The sequence below is a fragment of the Geotrypetes seraphini genome, chromosome 14 (genome assembly GCF_902459505.1).
Source record: "Geotrypetes seraphini chromosome 14, aGeoSer1.1, whole genome shotgun sequence".
NCBI classification, from domain to species: domain Eukaryota; kingdom Metazoa; phylum Chordata; class Amphibia; order Gymnophiona; family Dermophiidae; genus Geotrypetes; species Geotrypetes seraphini.
Window position 1 is genome coordinate 1,164,886 of NC_047097.1, and position 22,664 is coordinate 1,187,549.

Genomic DNA, 22,664 nt, shown 5'->3' on the forward strand with positions numbered 1-22,664 from the left:
TTGTGAAGCAGGAAGACGTGGGGCCATACAGAAGGTAAGCGCAAATTCTAAGCATTTTTGTAGATTTTGAGAGTATTTATACATAAGACAAAAGGAGAATGCTTACTAAGGTGTTAAGCAGCTGGAAAGCTGACCCCCAACCCCTGGAAATTAACAGCTGATATTCGGAACGGTGCCTGGTTTAACTCGGTGCGTAAAATTAGGACAGTCTGTCTTGCTGCATAAGAGACTACCCAGTTTAGTGCTGCTGGATATCAGCAACCAGGCAAATCCCTTTTGGATATCAACCACATGATTTGTTTTATTTTTGCAAAACCTGACGTTAGGCATTTTTTCATTGTTAAAACTGATGCACTAGAGTATTTTCTGTATGAGGATGTCGGGGTTGTCATAGGGACAAAATACTTCCTCTGTGCAGTAATGAGCAGGGGCCGAGTTGTGTTTTCTTCTGTATCTCACTATCTCTGGAATTTCCAGTACACCTTAAGGAAGGTTAATCACATACTGAAAAAAAAAAATTATTCATACTTTCCACATGATGTTGCTCATCAGGGGCTGTAACAAAGTTTTAGAGAGAATTACGGAGACAAACAATCAAAGAGTAAAGGAGAGAGTTTACTTGGTTCTGTTGCATATGTCAACATCCCCGGAGAAAAAGCAGAATGTACAATTTTGCTTGAAGCTGTCAAATCACAACACATGGTGATCATACACAGCCTTGCACAAGTTGCACAATGAGATGTTCTTTGGATGTCATAGAAAACAACAATGATAAGGAAGCAATCATGCCCAGAGAGAAAAAATTAGCACTTGTGCACTCTATTCACACCATGCATGATGTTACTTCCTGTCACATGACCTCTCTATGTTGGGTTTGTGGTAGCAGTTATGTTGATGACACCACTTTCTGGCTAAATCTGTTTCTTTGGAGGCCATAGTCTTGGATATGTTATTAAAAAGAGGCATGGCTGGGGGCATGTCAATGAGGTCATTTCCTGTGATGCAATAAATCATCTGATGATGTCATTCAAAAGCGGAGGAAGCATGTATCTTGGGTGGTTAATGGGCAGGGCTAAGGTGAGACCTCAACACCGATTGAGTGACAAGACTAAGGTTTGACAAAAGCTATGTAACTTATAATACTCTTATATCAAAAGAACTTACAATCTAATAAGATACATAGGTACATAGTAACATAGGCAAAAACTGGGATGATGTTTTGAATTAAAACAATGAGACCAGCTGCAAAACATGAGCTTTCTTGAGACTTCCAGAACTGGGAAAAGTGAGTGAGAAAAGCATAATTGAAAACTCAAGGAGCTGAATCAGCTGGAAAGTCTTTGGCTGAAAATCATTTATATTCATGTTCAAATTATGTTAATAATAATAATCATTGCTTGACTATGGATTCCAGCAATATAATCTCAATTTCTCAGCTGAAAGTTTAGCCATATTTTGTTCTTTTTCTAGGGCTGGAAAGGTATTTCGGATCTCCCCTCTAAACATATCACATGCTGAGCTGGTGAACAACAACTGGGGTTTTGGGGGTAATGAGCAGAGTCTGAAATACATTCAGCGTTGCATCTGCTATCTTCCTAACCTGTGTGTCATGGATGAGAACGGATATCCTGTTTCTTGGACTGTTATGGAGGAGTCTGCCGAGATCCGGATGGGTTATACCTTACCTGGGTATCGTCGGATGGGGATTGCCAAATCCATGCTTAAATTCTTCTTGGGGTCTCTTATGCAGAAAAACTTCCCTTTGTACATGCATGTGGCAGAAAACAATGAAAATGCCAAAGGGGTACCCCTGGGATTGGGATTCCACATTGCTTCCTGTGGATGGTACCAGTGGAAATGTAGCCCCGTGCATAGATCAGAAAGGATAGCCTAAGAACAGAAACAAGCCTGGTTCTTCAAGCTTTAAAGCAGTGTATCGCAAACTGTGTGCCTCCTGAGATTTCTGGTGTGCCGTGGTATACTGGGGAAGAGGAGAGGTGCTGGTGCTGGATGTTGAGGCACGTCCTGTAAGCAATCTCCCAATGCCGGCACCTCTTCTCTCTGCCAGCCCTTCTCTCCAGCGTGGGTCTTTCTGTGCAAGGCCCGTTTGAAGGCATGCGCATGACGTCAGCATGCCAATGCCAGCGCACTTCCGGGTTTCTTGAGCCGGGGACACTAGGTATAGTGTGCATCGGCTCAAAAAAGTTTGCGAGACACTGCTTTAAAGGACATAACTGCTCATAGGTTAGTCAGCACCAGAACATTATAAAATTGAATAACAGCCATTTTAGACAGCTCCAGTTCTCTACTGGGAAAAATGAAACATTTCTACTTTCTTAAATTTTAGTTGTGGAGACAGGTTTTGCACAAAATTTCCCCCCCCCCCCACGATAGAGGTTTCTACCGCATCCAGGAGTGCTAAATGCTCCGATGCGCATAGAATTCCAATGGGCGTTGGCACATTGAGCTTCTGGGCCTTTATTTGCTTTTTTTTGATGATTAGAATCGTTGCAAGAATAAAGGGCCTCTTTCACAAAGCTGAGCAGTCTATGGGTGAATTTATTGCACTGGCCTGCGGTTATTGGCTTTGTAAATGAGGCCCAAAAGTTGTAATTAAAAAGAAATACAATATTCCCTTCTGCTACAAAGCTGCAGTGTACCAGAATATTTGTAAATCTGTTAATTAGAATGGGACAACCTCCTGCTAAAAATAAGAAGATATTACTATTAACTTGATTTTCAAATTTCTATTAAAACCATTGTATTCTAAAGACTCCTGGAATTATAGAGTTGTTACTGTTATAACATGCATATTTTATCCAGTTTGTTATCTATTATTTTAATTGATTTTGTCTTTGCAATTCACTCTGCAGAAAGCAGACTATAAAAACGTAAATTAAATGAAAGTTTTGGCCACTGCATAGAATAATACCTCGAAAACCCTTTACCCTGATTATAGGAAGCACAATTGGCCTGTTTTAATCTGGCACTATTGTGATATAAGCTGAAATCTTTACGTTTTAACCCATGTGCAGAGATTCTATCATGTTATATAAACCAAGATGATATTACCCATGTAACTGGCAGAATCCATGAAGGTCTAACAATATTGGAGAACTGGATATGTCCAGTTTAGATTAAACTTAATAGGGAAGAAACAAAATATATGGTGATAAGTAATAATTCAACCAACTCATCAGTAAAGAACTTACTATTAAAGCCATTTCATATAAATTAGAAAGTAAACTTAAAATCCTAAGAGTCACAGTTGAAACAGGTATCAAAGAAGGTGTTTAAAGTGCTCTGGAAAACAGTATCTGGCTAAGCGAAATCTATCTTAAACTGATATAATGCTGCTGAACGACTTGATAAATCGAGATACTATTTAGAATTTGAAATTGAAATCAAATCCCTCGGAATCTATTTGGGGCCAACGAAGCAAGAAATCCAAGAATATCAGATTGAGCAAATTACAAACACTGACAGAAAAATGGTCTCCATTGAAATGGTCATGGTGGGCTCGATTAGACACTGTCAAAATGATATTAACACCCAAAATTCAACCCAACTACATCACACTGCCCTGTAGAGTCGCTCAAGGCTCTTTACTAGCTCCCTTATTAATATTTTTATGACATTACTTCTAACCAGAGCTCAATCCATTTATGCTGATGATATTCAGCTTCTCGATCCCATTAATCTCAACTCTAAACTTTGCACTATTTATACTTGGCTAAAAAACAATCGTCTATTTCTCAAGCCCACAAAATCATGAGGTTTAATATTTTCCCGTATACTGTCGCCAGATCTTGCCACCCCATTAATTCTTTTTGGCACACCACACTTTGAATACTAGGTGTCACATTTGATATCTCTTTAAGCTACAAACCTCAAATCTCTTCGGTTTTCAAACTTAGAAAAATCCGCTCCCTAAAACCCCTCCTCTATCCTTTGGCCCTTAATATACTGGTACACTCACTCATTATTAGTCAATTAGATTACTTTAATTCTCTCTATCAGGGCATCACAAGTAAAGAGTTATATTGCTTGCTGATAATTCAGTCTTATAACCGGTGCTAGAAAATTTGATCACGTAACCCCATTGATTAAATCATCTCACTGGCTCCCCATCACATACATTCAAAATTCTTCTTCTCATATTTTAAAAAAGGGATGTTTCATTCTCCCCCTTTACCTTGATCAACATTTTGTCCTCCAATCACCCAATCACCATATATTCCCCAGGAAGCCAATCTTTTTTTGCCCAATGTTCATGTTTGGTTCTACTATCCCAAAGGTGTATCTAAGAAACCAGAGCTGATGTGGTCTATCCAATGCAATTCTCTGAATCAGTGCCCCAGGCAAAGGTCAAAAACCCAAGGCACCAAGAACATTTGTTTTGTTGGCATGTGTTATATAACATTACATAGGATTACAACCTCCCCAACCCCATGCCACTCTAGAAACTTTACTTTTGAATGAGCTCTTTCTATACCCACCTTAATATTAATCAGTACCATTTGGTGATCGCTGGATGCCAGATGATCACCCACTGTAATAACCATGAACTAATCATACTTTAAGCAATGTTCTGTGTTATGTTAGCATTATTTACCTCAGGCGCTGTAACTCCTAGATCAGGTAAACTAGCTACTAATTTTTGAAATCCATACTTGAACTAAATAGGTGGAATAGAAGTGTTTGTATAATAATAATAGACCTGAAATGGGATTGTACCCACTGCATCCTAGTAACTGGGACAGAGGGTATGCATGCTTTTATGATAATTAATCGGCAATGTACAAGAATACTTTATGTAGTCCTTTCAAAAGTTGTGTCTTTTATTCCTTACCATTGGTAAATATATTTTTACAACCTCCTATACATTAAAAGCATTTTCTGTGCACTATGTTTGGTCCAATTTCATTGAACTCTGCGGCAGTGACCCACATCTGCTGAAAGGCCGAGAGGGAAGACAGAATAGAGCCCCCCATCCAGGCTGAGATTTTCCTCTCAGGAGGAGCATGGACTTGCAGTGGAGTGGACGCAGGGAGCACCTTTTTCATTTCCTTGGCTATCCGCTCAGCCATTCCAGGAAAGAGGCTGGATCCTCCAGACAGGACGATGTTGCAATAGAACATAGACCTGAGGTCAATATCACATTTCAGGATGGTATTTAAGCAGAGCTTGTCAATGCCTGGGGCTTCTAAGCCAATGGAAGAAGGAGCAAAGAGAATCTCAGGGCAACGGAACCTCTGGTTTTGAACTTTTATAAGGCACCCATCTGGGAGTTTGTACTCTTGCTCTATCTCAGAGGCACACTTGCACATCTCCGCTTCCATGTCCAGAGCAACATAGCAGGTCTTTTCCTTGATGTCTCTGACAATTTCTTTTTCGGCTGTACTTACAAATGAGACCCCATTCTCAGTCAGAATGCGCATGAGGTAATCCGTGAGGTCTGCGCCTGCCAGGTCCAGTCTCAGAACAGCATGAGGCAAGCAGTAGCCCTCAAAAACAGGCACTGTATGGGACACGCCATCACCAGAGTCCATCACACAGCCAGTGATACGCCCAGAGGAATACAATGCCAAAACAGCTTGGACAGCTACATACATGGCCGGGACCTTGAAGTTCTCAAAGAGCAGCTGTGTCATTTTTTCTCTGTTGTAAAGAGGGTTCAAGGGCACTTCTGTCACTAGTATTGGCCTGTCCGAAGACCTAATCCTCAGGTCATTGTCGTACACATTCTGCCAGATCAATTCCATGTCCTCCCATGACATCACTATCCCGTGCTCCACAGGGTACTTGATGGTCAGGATTCCCCTTTTTGCCTGGGCTTCATCTCCGATGTAGAAATCCTTCTGAATGACTCCAACCATGACACACTTGCTTTTTGGCCGACCAATGATATTGGAGTAACTACTTCGGGGATTCATATCTCCTGCGAATCCCGCCTTGAGCAGACCTGTACCGTTGTCTAAAACCACAGCGGGATGAAGTTTTCCCACACTGCACATTATATGGGATCTCTGATTTCACACTCCACCTTTTCCTTAGCCACTTTTCTTTCTTGCTCCTGCAAAGGGTTAGCAGTGATATGGTGACAGTGAGGTCACAATGTATTTGCATCACTGAGACATTTCCAGAGATGTTCTTCCTGGTACTATCCATGCCCCACAAACAGGCATTGTAAAAGTCCAGACACATATCTCTACTGAATCCCTTGTTGAACTTGCTTGAAACTTGGAATGAATATTCCTTATAAAACTTTTTCTTTAAGAAAATTCTAATTCTACAGAATATTTTTTGTAAGTACAGCAGTAGTATATTACAGCTGCAAAGACATGTTACCTTCTAATCCTTCAGAAATAAAGTCGAATCTCATTTATCTGGCACCCATAACGGGATTGGTGGATGCCAGGTAACAGTTTTCCCGGTTGATTGAGAGTGCTGAGTTAGAACACAGAACTCAAAACCCCCCTCCTTCCCACCCCAAAGCACCATCGTGGCAGCGGACCAGAGCCGCAAAGCCCTTCTCCCTCACTCTCTCAAGCCTCGAAGTGGCAGAAGCAGGTGGCAATCCTGAACTGTGAACCCCCTCACTCGCTCGCTCCCTTCCTTATTCAAAGTGCAGCTTGTCAGCAGGAGGCAGCCTCAAAACAGGCTGCTGGCCTTTCCTCTGATGCATCAACAATTTTTTTGCCTGTTGGGTGAGAGTGCCAGTAAACCGAGAGCCAGTTAACTGAGATTCAACTGTATCACTCACGAACATATTGAGAAGAACGGGCCCTGGTACCAATCTCGGAGGCACACCACTACTGACATTTCTTTCCTCCGAGGAAATTCCATTTACCACCATTCTCTGTCATCTGTCAGTCAATCAGTTTCTAATTCCCTTAAATGCTAGCCTTTGAACTATAAGAAAAAACTATCCCTTGCTAGGTAAAGTCTCTGAGCGTCTCTATTTTACTTTAAGTCTACAAGCAATTCTTACCAGTGGAAGTCCTCTTCTGGAGCAGGCATCACTCTTGCTTTTCTACTGTTTTTGAAATGGCTGATGAGGATCTGATGGGTTTGGAGAGTGATGGGGTATAGTTAGTTTTACCAGATATCCAGGAAGACCCAGCCAAATCCTCTTTTAAGAGAACTATCCAGGTATCCAGAGGGAGTTTGTCCGTGTTTTGGAAAGCCCCGGGCTCGAGGGCCTCTGCTCATGTGCAGATGTCAGTATGACTCAGTTCCTGAAGCGGTATGAAGAAGATCTGAGTATTCTGGAGAGAATTGTCAGCGGTGACAAGACATTGGTGCATCACTGCATCCCGAAGAGCAAAACAAAGCACGATGAAGTACAGGAAGTGGTGCTCACCTGACTTTGGGAGCAGCCGAAAAACTTCATCTCTGCAGGAATGCAGACACAAGTTGAATGATACAACAAATGCGTCATCTTGCATGGGGACTATGTGGAAAAGTGGTATCTTCAATTGCTCACAGTTCGACTAAAGCTGTTGAATGTATTTTACTTTTTGATTTTCCCTCATAATGACGACATGCAAATTATTGGTTTATTTAAGATTTGATCTACCGCTCCTGCATTTTACTGACCTAAGCGGTTTACAATGTATCAAACTAAAATGAAATTAGGTACTTGAGAAAAACTACTTTAATGTGGCAAGAATTTGGATGCTCATTGATTATGGCATCGCCACAGTATTTTTTTGGGTTAATTTTGTGGTAGAAGCTGTTTGCTCAATCCTGATTTCTACTATGCAACTTTCTGCACTGGCTTCAGAGGGGATAGTTGGGCACCTTTTAAAAACCTGGAAGACAGTCTTGATGGATCCTAAATGAAGGCAAAGTCTCTTAAAAGGAGAGTCAGGGTGAGTATTTCTTCGGAAGTGTTAGGCAATTTGCTGCCTATCCTCTCTGCATTTCCCCTATGGCCATTCTGCTCTCTGCTGTGCTCTTAAGATTTCCCTATACAGTAAAACCTTGGTTTGCGAGCATAATTCATTCCGGAAGCATGCTTGTAATCCAAAGCGAATTTCCCCATAGAAAATAATGGAAACTCAGACGATTTGTTCCACAACCCAAAACTTTCATACAAAATACTATACGTACTGGTGTTGCAAGACCTCGCTCATTTAGAACAGTCACTACACTCTTGCAGCGTCAGAGAGAGAAGAACCATCGGCTCAGTTGTGATGATGTGACACGTGTATACTGTATGTACTCGTATTGCAAGACCTTGCTTGTATATCAAGTTAAAATTTAATCAAATGTTTTGCTTGTCTTGCAAAACACTTGCAATCCAAGGTTTTCCTGTGCTTGGATTTCTCCAGAGCAAATTCGACTTGAGCTTTAAGTGCACGCAGACTCTGCTGTGCTCCCTATGAAACAGCTTTGGCTTCTCTCGTGAGGTTTCTGTTAAGTGTCTCTAATTGTGTGTGTCTTTTTGTATATGGTGAGCAGACTCAGAAGGATTAGCCAGGGTCTCCCAGGTATTTCAAGTTACAGTAGTCCTTGTAGAAATACACGGGACTGTGTTTGAGCTGCTTTTTCAAGGCAAACGGGCAGGATTTTAGAAAAGTATGTGGCAATTCTGCATCTGCTAAGGGGAGTGCTCTGCAAGGGGAAGGGCTGCCAGGAAAGTGACATCAGAGACCTCCTGATGCGAGGGGCTGCTCCCAGCCACACAAACAAAAAAGTAACTTTCTGAGCAAACAGCTGAGCTTTTTCCTAAGGAGAAACCAGCAACAGGAAATCCAAGAAAAACATTGTCACTCGGAAGGTCTCAAGGACGAAGGTATGTGCTCTAAGGGAGGAAAGTCTGAACGAATGCAGCAAAATTCTCTAGCTGTATTTTGAGTTTCTTGAGAAACAGAAGAAAAGGAAAAATAACAGATATGGGGGTTGATGGAATGAAAAAGGAAGTGAAAGGTGAAGAGAGGCCACAGGAGAGGAGAGGAGGAAACAACCCTAAAGTTTTGCAGGGCCTTTGCCCCGCCCCCTTTTGGGTTGCACAAGAGACAATGTGGGAGAACAGCATGTAGTAAATCCAAAGTAGTGCTAATTAATGTCAATAATTGATTAAACTAATTAATTTGCACAAGGATCTGGGCTCCATATATAGAATTTGAGGAAAAATTCAAAATACAGAATAAGCACACATTAAAAAGACAAAACCTTAAATGGAAACCTCTAAAAAGCTAAATTCTGTATGCAACGCAGCGGTGGAGAAAGAGGGAGGATCAGAAATGCATTTTCTGCTGTACTGAACATCTGCACATTGAACAAAGCTGACAGAGAAATGATAAAGCTTCCCAGGAAATGCTGCAAATGGAAAGTAGCAGCTACAGCAGCGTCTCAAACTCAAACCCTTGGCAGGGCCACATTTGGAAGTTCAGGTCTTATTAAAGAAATGAGGTCAAACTCGTTGATAAATCTTAATAATAATATTGTCATTTATAGCTAAAGAGACACATGATCAAAAAACTGTTTTATTTTACTTTTGTGATTATGATAAACATACCGAGGGCCTCAAAATAGGACCTAGCGGGCCGCGAGTTTGAGACCACTGAGCCAGAAATGCCAAACACTAGCAGAATCCAGTAATATTCTTATGAGTATGTTCACTTTTCTTCTTTTATTTTTCTCTCTATACATTCATGTTCAAAGTAACATGCCACCACTTTCCTGACACTTAGCTTGTGTGACCGAGAAAGCGACAAACCAGTGAACAGGAAGAGAATTTTATCCCCAGTAATAAAACCTTTTGACCTCTTGTAACTGGGGATTGAGGGCTTCCTCTGTGGCATCCCTGGCACAAAAACGACAGTAAAGGCTGCCCAAAATAGTGGAGGTGGAGAGAGTGTGTGCAGCGAGTAGGGTTATCTGTGAGGGGTGTCTGCTGTGGGGAGTTGTAATGTGTCAGAATGTGTGAACATAGGGCATCAGTTGCAGAGGGGATATCGAAGGGGAGTGTGGTCTGGGCAGGTTGTCAGAAGGCTGACAACATCTTCCTCATTCTTTCCCTGACCTAGTGGTTCAACTCCAGATGTCACCAGACAGCAGAAGTGTTTAAATGCTTCACCTTCTGTTGCTTTGGAGCAAAGTCTTACAAGAAGCTCCACAACCCATGAGGCTTCACCCCAGAGCAGCAGGAGATAAGTCTTGTGGTGCGAGACTTGCCCCCTAATTCTATAAAAAGAATACAAATTGCATACACAATTTAATTGAATAAGCAGCTAATTAGCAGGTACTGAAATCTGTGCAAAGCTCTGCTCCGTGACTCATCTTCTGCCAACCTCGCTATGCTCATGTCACCCCTCTCCTTAAGTCACTTCACTGGCTCCCTATCTGCCATCGCATACAGTTCAAGATCTTATTGCTGACCTACAAGTGTGTTCATTCTGCTGCCCCTCAATATCTCTTCTCGCACACCTCCCAGAGAACTCCGTTCCTCAGATACGTCACTCTTAACATTACCCTTCTCCTCCACTGCCAATTCTAGCTGCCCCCTTTCCCTATCATTCCCTCTGTAATTCCAGCAGCTGAGTATAGATGCATCTTTTTGTCCAGTTTGTCTGTCTTAACTAGATTACAAGTTCTTTCGAGCAGGGACCTCTCTTCCATGTTTTTGATGTACAGCGCTGCATATGTCTAGTAGTCCTATAGAAATGCTAACTAGTAGTCGTCGTCATTTGGCCCTTATCTGCCATCATGTTTCTATATAGTTGTTCCATTAAGAGTACATACTGTATTGAAGTCTTTGGCGCCATCTGGTGGTTGTCAAAGGTAAGGAATTTTTCCATGAGCTATGACTGACTGCAGAGAAAAATGAAGGCAGATAAAGACCATATGGCTTTTCTAGTCTGCTCAGCCATGCCATCTACACGAAAGATTACTTGGGTTTCTCTGTCCTCTATCATGGATTCAGGAATGCAATTAAGCAAATAGAGCTCTGGAGTAAATTCTAGTTGCATATGGGCTATCACTGTAAGTCTCTCCTGTCTGTGCCCTTCTCTTCAATTGCCAAGCAGGGGGGGGACGAGTCGCCTGGGAATTAAAGTCTAAATTGAAGCTTCCTTTGCCTATTAGCCCTCTTAAACGCTTGCCTCTAAAGTGTAACAGACTTCTTATGCTAAGAAGAATCTATCCCTTAACCTCGTTTGCTAAGTGAGCAGAGTAGTTAAATTCCCAGAGCTTACCTATTTCACTAAGTCTCCTTTTTCCTAAGTTTAGAAGCAATTTCCCCGCAAATTCTTAGCAGTGAAGATCTCTCTATCTAGAAGTCCTCTCCCAGCACCTCTTCCTGTGTTCTCTTTCTCCTTTCTTCACCTACACTATCTTCTTAGTTGCTTCTTACCATTATTTTCTCTTTTTTCTCTCTATTCCTTTCTTTTCTCCTTCACCATGTCTTCTACCTTTATCTTCCATTTGTCTCTTTTTTTTGCAGTCAATTTCTTTCTCTCTCTTCAAAGTGATTCATTAACATGGGCTTCTCAGGGCCCCATCTCTCCCTCCACTGTCTTTGACTTCCCTCCTTCCTTCTACCCCTTTTACTCTATCTGGTCATCCCATCTCCCACCAACCCCCACTGGCCAGCTCTTCTCAACTCCCTCTCAACGCTCTCTCTTTCCCTCATCCAGCTCTTTTTTTCCTCCTTATCCAACAGTCTCGTTTCTCTCCCCCTCCCTTGGTCAGCCACCATTATTCAATCATTTTACTTTTCAGCCTGCGTGGCCAGTATTGGCTTTTCTACTCTTGGCCTGTGTGGCCTGCGGGAGGGAAGCCAGTGCATGGGAATCTGTCTCCACCATACACCACTGAGAATTGACACAGCAACATTGCTACAAAAAAGTGCAGCTTGTTGTACTCACCTCCAACTCTACAATTTTGTAGTCTGAAGCTTCCGCCTCTCGTGGCCTAATGGCAGAACCAGCCTTTCCTCTTAGCCAGATTCTTAAAAATATTCTACTACTATTTATCACTTATATAGCGCTAAAAGGCATATACAGCACTGTACATTTTGACATTTAATAGATGGTCCCTGCTCATAAGAGCTTACAATCTAACTTGGACAGATGGACATGACATATAGAGTTGGGGATGGGTAAGGTGAGAGGAGTTAGGAGTGGAAAGCACTCTTGAAGAGGCGGGCTTCTAACTGGGCCTTGAACAATGCCAGAGACGGAGTCCGCCATAGGGATTCAGGCAGCTTGTTCTAAGTCAGGGGTGTCCAATGTCGGTCCTCGAGGGCCGCAATCCAGTTGGGTTTTCAGGATTTCCCCAATGAATATGCATGAGATCTATTAGCATACAATGAAAGCAGTGCATGCAAATAGACCTCATGTATATTCATTGGGGAAATCCTGAAAATCCGACTGGACTGCGGCCCTCGAGGACCGACATTGGACACCCCTGTTCTAAGTATACGGCGCAGCAAGGCAGAAGGGACAGAGTCAGGAGTAGGCAGAGGAAGAGAAGGGCACAGATAGGAGGAACTTAGCAGCTGAGCAGAGAGATAGTGAGGGGCAGCTGAGTGAGTGCATTTCTAGGTCAGTAAGAGGAGTTTGAATTGTATTCGGAGGCCAATGAAATGAGTATAGCGACTCTCACGGAATTCAACATAGCTCTTGAGCCCTTGTGAGCATGAGGATAATCATTCTTTTTCTATCTCATTTTAGATAAGACTCAGGATGTCTTCAACAGTACAAGAATCTAGTGGCATTGTGGTTATCACTCAGGTTGTTCCACAGCCCAGGCCAATGGATTCGGCACAGACAGAAGGAAACACCAGAGCTGCGTCCCTCACCTCTTTTTACCCTCGGCCCCTGCAGAAGTTTTACAAAGGGGAACCCAAAGCATTAGGGGTAAGGAAATCCTTCTCCATAAAAAGCATATAAGAACATAAGAAGTTGCCTCCACTGGGTCAGACCAGAGTCCATCATGCCCAGTGGTCCGCTCCCGCGGCGGCCCATCAAGTCCACGTCCTGTGAAGTGGTTTCTGACTACTCCTGTAACCTACCTCCACTTCTATCTGTACCCCTCAATCCCCTTTTCTTTTAGGAACCTATCTAGACCCTCCTTGAACCCTAAAATGTAGAAAAACATCTCTAATATTGAGAAAAAGGAGCAAAAGATGCAGAGGGATGCTAGTGCTTTTCTTACTTTTTTAGTTGCCTGTAAATAAGAAGGTTGCTAGTTTTTGGTGGAATAGGGCTCGATTCATCCCCTCTGTATTTTATGAAGCTAACTAGCTGATGTCCCGGCGTTGCACGGGTATTTAATTATAGCAATAACACTGTAAATGGAATCAAATAAAGATACTTTAAAGTGGTGAATGAAATTATTTTTTAACAGCTTTATAAAAAGTACAATATTCAAATTATAATGTGAAATATTTGACAAAATGAATACAATACAACTAACACAAAACTTGATTATAAACAACATTTTTAGTTTCACCTCCTGGAGCAAGAACATATAAATTATTGGGTGAACCCACCCTTGAGCAAGCAACATAGAATTGTGGGCCGCGAGACCCCCAGAACATATCACCCCAGGTAGTGAGGGATCTGCATACCAAGTTTCGGTCAAATCGGTCAAGCCGTTTTTGCGTGATCGCGGCACATACATACATACACACATACATACCTCCGATTTTATATATATAGATAGTGTTTAGTAATCTATGAAGTTGTGTATTCATAAGGTGACCATACGTCCCATTTTGAATGGGACCGTCCTGTTTTGGGATCCCCTGTCCTGTTGTTCCCACACACAGCTTCGGGACGCTGAAATGTTCCGTTTTCAGGGACAGCATCCCAAAGCTGTGCACAGGGACAATGGGACAGGCGATCACTTCCTGTCCCTCCCTCCCACACAAAAAAAAGCCTCCCTTCAGTGCCGATTTAAATCCCCCTCCCCTGCTTTCCTTCTTACCTCCCTGCTGCTGCTACTAGTAATCACCACCCAGAAGCCTTCTTCCCGACGTCAATTCTGAAGTCGGAGAGGACGTTCCAGGCCAGCCAGGCAGCGATTGGCTGGCCCGGAACATCCTCGCCGACGTCGGAATTGATGTCGGGAAGAAGGCTTCTGGGCCGCGATTAGCAGAAGCAGGGAGGTAAGCAGCAGTGGCGGGCTGGGTTTTTTTTAATGACAAGAGCTTTTTATTTAGTAAATTGTATACAGAAAAATAATTAACTGCATTTATCAGTGCTTTGATACTTAGCCATAATACCATAACCCCATATCAGGCAGAGTTGGCATACTGTACAGAATTTTTACAGTACTATTTCATTAGAAAAAAGCTTTTAAAAAAAATTAAAGCCTGGGAAAGGGAAGCAAGCAAAAATAGGCATTTTTCCAGTTGTGCCACTTCTTTCTACCATGCAATCGTCCATTCTGCAGAACAGAAATACTTTCAAAGTGCAAAGATAAAGTTTCTGGCAATCACTAGAGAAACAACAGCAGCAAAAATGGATAAAGACTCTGGCCAGCAGCAGATTTATGCATTCATATTGCAATCAAAGGCACATTCCTTGAAATCATCTTCACACAGCTTTAAAGTAATGCAAACTTGAATACTGCACAAGAAAGTAATATGTGTGATATGCTTGGAGGGAGGGACTGACAATTAATAGATGTCCCCTTTTGATGAAAAAAATGGGGAATCGCCCCACCAAACTCCTCTGTTCTAAAATCAGCATAAATAGGTTAAACGTGGTCATTAAAAATCAAATTAAACATTTTTATGTGATACAATTATAACCCAAAATTCAATGAGCCTCAAAAATTTTTTTCAGAGGTTATAAATTACAGATTACAATAGAAAAACCTGCTCTTGAGTCTTGGGATCACAAAGGCCATTTCTTAATAAGTCTTACAGTATTTGATATATATATAGCCTAGATTGGAGCCTATGTAAGGTAGCTATGTAAGGTGCGTACTTATAAGTACTTATACTATGCTTGCTCTAAGTGGACAAAATCAGTCATGGGGAAACTCATGAAGTAAACATTAAGAATCCACCCATAAATCATAAGCAAAGTACGCACTAGTAAGTACGCACTTATAAGTATTTATATTTAGAAGTGCATACTTAGAAGTGTGTATTTAGAAGTACGTACTTAGAAGTACGTATGTCAGCTCAGGTTTCAGCACTGAAATAGTTATAGCCTCTCTACTAGATCTCCTTCACAATTTATTCAGCCAAGGTTCTAGTGCACTTGTCCTACAACAAGATCTAAGCAGTGCCTTTGACTTAGTCGACCACGACATTCTAATTGACTGTTTGGAGTCAATCGGTCTTTCTGGCAAAGTGTTAAATTGTTTCCAAGGTTTCCTGAGTAAACGATCTTACCAAATCCACAGTGATAACAAACAATCCTTCTGCAGGGTTCTCCTCTATCCCCTACCCTGTTTAACATCTACCTTGCCCCATTGGGAAATCTACTGCAAAGCTTAAATGTCAAATTCTACATCTACGCAGATGACATCACCATAGTTCTTCCCCTCACTAACTAACCTCTGAGACAAGGAATCACCTGGCATTCGTCCTAAAACAAATCGAATTATGGACGACAGAATTCAAATTGAAACTTAACTCAGATAAAACCAAGTTTTTTCTGGCGAGCCCAAATGATAAAATCAAAGATTCAAAAATTTCCTTGAACGGTCAGGACTTCTCTATTGTCAAATCCATAAAAATTCTGGGAGTGACTCTCGAACGATTTCTTATTTTAGACATTCACACCAATCTACTGACCAGAAAATGCTTCTAAACATTATGGAAGCTAATAACCATCAAAAAATACTTTGATGCAGCATCATTCCGTCTACTGGTAAAATCTTCTATTCTAAGCATGCTGGACTATTGCAACATTATTTACTTGGGATCTTTCAAGAAAACCCTTCAAAAACTCCGAATTATTCAAAATTCAGCATTACATCTGATTTTCGGTTTAAAAAAATAGGAACACATAAGTCCCTATTATCAAAAACTTCACTCGCTGCCCCTCGAGGCTAGAGTATTATTTAAATTCTCTTTCTCTGTTTCAAATCAATCTTTGGTTTGGCCCCTTTGTACCTAGTCTCCCACTTCAATTTGGGTTGCACTATTAGGCCCACACATGAAATCCACAAATTTACACCCCCAACAATAAAGGCCTGCTGTTACAAAAGATTCTTGGACAGAACTCTAGCCTTCCAGACAGGTAAACTGAACGACTGGTTGGGTAACATTATCATGCTCTCCTCATCCTATCTTGGTTTTAGAACATTAGCAAAAACGAAACTGTTCAACCGATTTGTCACCTAAGAATTTGTTGTTCAATATCTCTCATATTCTGTATACTGAATTCATTGCTTCTACACTGTAACTATATTGCTGACTGTCCAGCTCCTCTTACTGTAAACCACCTCGAACTACCATGGCTTTGGCGGTATATAAGAAATAAAATTATTATTATTACTTGTAAGTGCATACTTATAAGTGCGCACTTATAAGAATGTACTTATAAGAACATACTTCTAAGTATGTACTTCTAAGTATGCACTTGTAAGTACTTATATTTAGAAGTGAGTACTTATAATTTGAAGTGCCTACTTATATTTAGAAGTGCCTATTTAGAAGTACACACTTCTAAGTAAGCACATGTAAGTATGTACTTAGAAGTACGCACTTAGAAGTGTGTACTTATAAGTACATACTTACATGTGCGTACTAGTATGCACTTCAAAGTATGCACTTATAAGTACTTCTAAGTACGCACTTATTAGTACGTACATGTAAGTACGCACTTATAAGTACTTATATTTAGAAGTGTGTAGTTATATTTAGCAGTGCGTACTTAGAAGTGCATATTTAGAAGTGCGTACTTACTAGTATGCACTTGTAAGTACGCACTAGTAAGTACGCACTTCTAATATATAAGTATGCTCTTCTAAATATAAGTACTTAGAAGTGCGTACTTACTAGTGCGTACTGCTAAATGCGTACTTCTAAGTACGCACTTACTAGTACGTACTTGTAAATATGCACTTATAAGTACTTATATTTAGACAGCGTAGTTATATTTAGAAGTGCGTACTAAGAAGTGCGTACTTAGAAGTACGCACTTGTAAGTACGCACTAGTAAGTACACACTACTAACTACACACTAAGTACGCACTTCTAAGTACTTATATTTAGAAGTGCGTACTTTGTACGTACTTCTAAGTACATACTTGTAAGTACGTACTTACAAGTGCTTACTTAGAAGTGTGTACTTATAAGTACGTCCTTATAAGTGGGTACTTGTGAGTATCCATCTGTAAGTATGCACTTATAAGTACTTATATTTAGAAGTGCGTACTTAGAAGTACGTATTTAGAAGTGCGTACTTAGAAGTGCGCACTTTGAAGTACGTACTTCTAAATACGCACTTTTAAGTACGTACTTGTAAGTGCTATATTTAGAGGCGCATATGTACTATATTTAGATGTGCATACTTATATTTAGAAGTGCATACTTAAAATTAGGAACTTCTAAGTACGTACTTATAAGTACACACTTATAAGTATGCACTTAGAAGTGCATACTTACAAGTGCGTACTTACAAGTGCGTACTTACAAGTGCATACTTACAAGTGCGTACTTAGAAGTGTGTACTTATAAGTATGTCCTAATAAGTGGGTCTTTATAAGTATGCACTTGTAAGTATGTACTTATAAGTACATACTTCTAAGTGTGTATAAGTACGTATTTGTAAGTGCATACTTCAAAGTACATACTTGTAAGTACACATTTGTAAGTATGCACTTGTACTTAGAAGTGCACTTGTAAGTACGCACTTGTAAGTACTATATTTAGATGTGCATATTTATATTTAGAAGTGCATACTTAGAAGTATGCACTTCTAAGTACGTACTTAGAAGTATGCACTTAGAAGTGCATACTTACAAGTGCATACTTGCAAGTACTTATTTAGAAGTGTGTACTTATAAGTACATACTTACAAGTACGTACTTAGAAGTGAGTACTTATAAGTATGTCCTTATAAGTGGGTACTTGTAATTATGCACATGTAAGTGCGCACTTGTAAGTGCGCACTTATAAGTACTTATATTTAGAGGTGTGTACTTATATTTAGAAGTGTGTACTTAGAGGTACGTACAAAAAAGTACTTACTTACAAGTACGCACTTATAAGTACTTATTTAGAAGTACGTACTTAGAAGTACGCATTTTGAAATACGTACTTCTAAGAATGCACTTTTAAGTATGTACTTGTAAGTGCGTACTTCTAAGTGCTATATTTAGAGGCATGTACTTATATTTAGAGGTGCGTACTTAGAAGTGCGTTCTTATAAGAATGTACTTATAAGAACGTACTTCTAAGTAAGTACTTCTAAATATGCACTTGTAAGTACACACTTGTAAGTATTTATATTTAGAAGTGAGTACTTATAATTTGAAGTGCGTACTTATATTTAGACGTGCCTACTTAGAAGTACGCACTTCTAAGTATGCACATGTATGTATGTACTTATATGTATGCACTTCTAAGTACATACTTCTAAGTGGGTATAAGTACGTACTTGTAAGTGCATACTTCTAAGTACGTACTTGTAAGTACGCATTTGTAAGTATGCACTTGTACTTAAAAGTGCACTTGTAAGTACGCACTTGTAACTACTAAATTTAGATGTGCATATTTATATTTAGAAGTGCATACTTAGAAGTATGCACTGCTAAGTACGTACTTATAAGTGCATACTTACAAGTGAGTATTTACAAGTGCGTACTTACAAGTATGTATTTAGAAGTGTGTACTTATAAGTACGTACTTACAAGTGCATACTTATAAGTGTCTACTTATAAGTACGTACTTACAAGTGGGCACTTGTAAGTACGCACTTATAAGTACTTATATTTAGTGGTGCGTACTTACAAGTGCATACTATAAGTACGTAGATACAAGTGCGTATTTACAAGTGCGTACCTGTAAGTACGTACTTTAAGTACTCACTTACAAGTACGTACTTAGAAGTGCGTACTTAGAAGTGCGTACTTACAAGTACATACTTATAAGTACGCACTTATAAGTACGTAGTTACAAGTGCGTACTTACAAGTGCGTACTTGTAAGTGTGTACTTAAAGTACGTACTTACAGGTAAGCACTTGTAAGTACGCACTTGTAACTACGTACTTATAAGTATGCACTTATAAGTACGTACTTCAAAATATAAGTACGCACCTCTAAATATACAAGTGCGTATCTGTAAGTACGTAGTTTAAGTACACACTTACAAGTGCGTACTTAGAAGTACGTACTTATAAGTACGTAGTTACAAATACGTACTTGTAAGTAAGTACTTATAAGTACGCACTTCTAAGTACGTACTTGTAAGTGTGTACTTAAAGTACGTACTTACAGGTACGCACTTGTAAGTACGCACTTATAAGTACGCACTTAGAAGTGTCTACTTAAAGGTACGTACTTATAGTACATACTTACAAGTACGTAGTTACAAGTGCGTACTTATAAGTACGTAGTTACAAGTGCGTACCTGTAAGTACGTACTTATAAGTACGTACTTATAAGTACGCACTTGTAACTACTTATAAGTATTTACTTGTAAGTACGCACTTCTAAGTACGTACAGCACTGTTACTTACTGTAACTGGTGTTATCCAGGGACAGCAGACAGCAGGGACAAGTGCGTACTTACAAGTACATACTTATAAGTACGCACTTCTAAGTACGCACTTCTAAGTACGTACAGCACTGTTACTTAATGTAACAGGTGTTATCCAGGGACAGCAGACAGCAGGGACAAGTGCGTACTTACAAGAACGTACTTAGAAGTATGCACTTATAAGTACGTAGTTACAAGTGCGGACTTACAAGTACGTACTCGTAAGTACGTACTTATAAGTACGCACTTGTAAGTTCGTACTTCTAAGTATGCACTTCTAAGTACGCACTTCTAAGTACGTACTTGTAAGTGTGTACTTAAAGTACGTACTTATAGGTACGCACTTGTAAGTACGCACTTCTAATTACGCACTTCTAAGTACGTACTTGTGTGTACATATAAGTACGTACTTATAAATGGGTACTTACAAGTATGCACTTGTAATTATGCCTTTTAAGTACTTATATTTAGAGGTGCATACTTATATTTTGAAGTACGTACTTATAAGTGCATACTTATAAGTACGTAGTTACAAGTGCGTACTTACAAGTGCATACCTGTAAGTACGTACTTGTAAGTGCGTACTTTAAGTACCCACTTACAAGTACGTACTTGTAAGTACGCACTTGTAAGTACGTACTTGTAAGTGGGTACTTAAAGTACGTACTTACATGTACGCACTTGTAAGTATGCACTTGTAAGTACGCACTTCTAAGTACGTACTTGTAAGTGGGTACTTAAAGTACGTACTTACATGTACGCACTTGTAACTACACACTTCTAAGTATGCACTTCTAAGTACGCACTTAGAAGTGCCTACTTAGAGGTACGTACTTATAGTACACACTTACAAGTACGTAGTTACAAGTGTGTACCTGTAAGTACGTAGTTATACGTACGCACTTATAAGTACGCACTTGTAACTACTTATAAGTATGTACTTGTAAGTACGCACTTCTAAGTATGTACAGCACTGTTACTTACTGTAACTGGTGTTATCCAAGGACAGCAGGGACAAGTGCGTACTTACAAGTACGTACTTATAAGTACGCACTTCTAAGTACGCACTTACAAGTAACTACGTAGTTACAAGTGTGTACTTACAAGTGCGTACTTACAAGTGCCCATTTATAAGTACCCATTTATAAGTACCATTTATAAGTACCAATTTATAAGTACGTACTTATAAGTGTACTCAAGTACGTACTTGGAAGTGCGTACTTATAAGTACGTAGTTACAAGAACGTAGTTGTAAGTACACACTTGTAAGTACGTACTTATAATACGTACTTATAAGTACGCACTTCTAAGTACGTACTTATAAGTACGCACTTCTAATTACGCACTTCTAAGTACATACTTGTGTGTACTTATAAGTACGTACTTATAAATGGGTTCTTACAAGTATGCACTTGTAATAACGCCTTTTAAGTACTTATATTTAGAGGTGCGTACTTATATTTTGAAGTGCGTACTTATAAGTGCATTCTTATAAGTACGTAGTAACAAGTGCGTACTTACAAGTGCGTACCTGTAAGTACGTACTTGTAAGTGCGTATTTAGAAGCGCGTACTTATAAGTATGTAGCTATAAGTATGTACTTGTAAGTACGTACTTCTAAGTACGCACTTCTAAGTACGCACTTGTAAGTGGGTACTTAAAGTTCGTACTTACATGTACGTACTTACATGTACGCACTTGTAAGTATGCACTTCTAAGTACGCACTTCTAAGTACGTACTTGTAAATGTGTACTTAAAGTACGTACTTACAGGTATGCACTTGTAAGTACGTACTTATAAGTACACACTTCTAAGTACGCACTTAGAAGTGCCTACTTAAAGGTACGTACTTATAGTACATACTTACAAGTACGTAGTTACAAGTGCGTCTTATAAGTACGTAGTTACAAGTGTGTATGTATTTACAAGTGTGTACTTGTAACTACTTATAAGTATTTACTTGTAAGTACGCACTTCTAAGTACGTACAGCACTGTTACTTACTGTAACAGGTGTTATCCAGGGACAGCAGACAGCAGGGACAAGTGCGTACTTACAAGTATGCACTTATAAGTATGTAGTTACAAGTGCGTACTTACAAGTACATACTCGTAAGTATGTACTTATAAGTACGCACTTGTAAGTTCGTACTTCTAAGTATGCACTTCTAAGTACGTACTTGTAAGTGTGTACTTAAAGTACGTACTTATAGGTACGCACTTGTAAGTACGCACTTCTAATTTCGCACTTCTAAGTACGTATTTGTGTGTACTTATAAGTACGTACTTATAAATGGGTACTTACAAGTATGCACTTGTAATTATGCCTTTTAAGTACTTATATTTAGAGGTGCGTACTTATAGTACACACTTACAAGTACGTAGTTACAAGTGTGTACCTGTAAGTATGTAGTTATACGTACGCACTTATAAGTACGCACTTGTAACTACTTATAAGTATTTACTTGTAATACGCACTTCTAAGTACGTACAGCACTGTTACTTACTGTAACAGGTGTTATCCAGGAACAGCAGGCAGGTATTCTCACATATGGGTTACATCACCGACAGAGCCCTGATACAGACAGCCTCACAAGCAGACTTGCTTGGAGAAACTAGAAGTTTTGAGTTAGCCGCAGTGCGCAGGCGCGAGTGCCTTCCCGCCCAGCGCAGGGCGCGTCTCCTCAGTTCAGATAGCTAGCAGAGAAGCCAACCAGGTGAGTTGGGTGGGTTGTGAGAATGAGATACTTCAGATGAGCCGTGGACATTGGTTCACATGGAAGCTTCTTCAATTGAGCAAGAACACTGATGTCCCAATCAACTGGAGGTGGATTGAGAGGAGGTTTGACATTGAAAAGTCCTTTCATGAATCTGAAAACCACTGGATGAGCAGAGAGGGGTTTCCCTTAAATAGGATGATGGAAAGCAGCAATTGTACTGAGATGGACTCGGATCGATGTACACTTGAGGCCAGAGGTGGAT

At 40.1% G+C, this 22,664-nt stretch overlaps 3 protein-coding genes across 10 annotated transcripts in view; 2 read left to right on the forward strand and 1 right to left on the reverse strand.

Annotated features, from left to right (window-relative positions):
• Window positions 1–2,773, forward strand: part of LOC117348705 (glycine N-acyltransferase-like protein 2) — a 49,384-nt gene extending 46,611 nt beyond the window's left edge. For all 8 annotated transcript variants that reach the window (XM_033921120.1, XM_033921119.1, XM_033921113.1 and 5 more), the window contains one exon: window positions 1,471–2,773. In XM_033921120.1, the coding sequence (XP_033777011.1) occupies window positions 1,471–1,894 (424 nt within the window). In that variant the 3' untranslated portion in view covers window positions 1,895–2,773. The remainder of the gene's footprint in view (window positions 1–1,470) is intronic.
• Window positions 2,774–4,886: 2,113 nt separating this feature from the next.
• LOC117348704 (actin-85C-like) lies at window positions 4,887–6,017 on the reverse strand. Its single transcript, XM_033921112.1, has one exon. It carries the CDS (start codon window positions 6,015–6,017, stop codon window positions 4,887–4,889), a length of 1,131 nt encoding a protein of 376 aa, XP_033777003.1.
• Window positions 6,018–8,645: 2,628 nt separating this feature from the next.
• The window catches only part of LOC117348706 (membrane-spanning 4-domains subfamily A member 4A-like), a 40,377-nt gene continuing 26,358 nt past the window's right edge, over window positions 8,646–22,664 (forward strand). Inside the window, exons 1-2 of the mRNA XM_033921122.1 lie at window positions 8,646–8,803; window positions 12,687–12,872. Coding sequence (XP_033777013.1) covers window positions 12,699–12,872 — 174 coding nt within the window. The 5' untranslated portion in view covers window positions 8,646–8,803; window positions 12,687–12,698. The remainder of the gene's footprint in view (window positions 8,804–12,686; window positions 12,873–22,664) is intronic.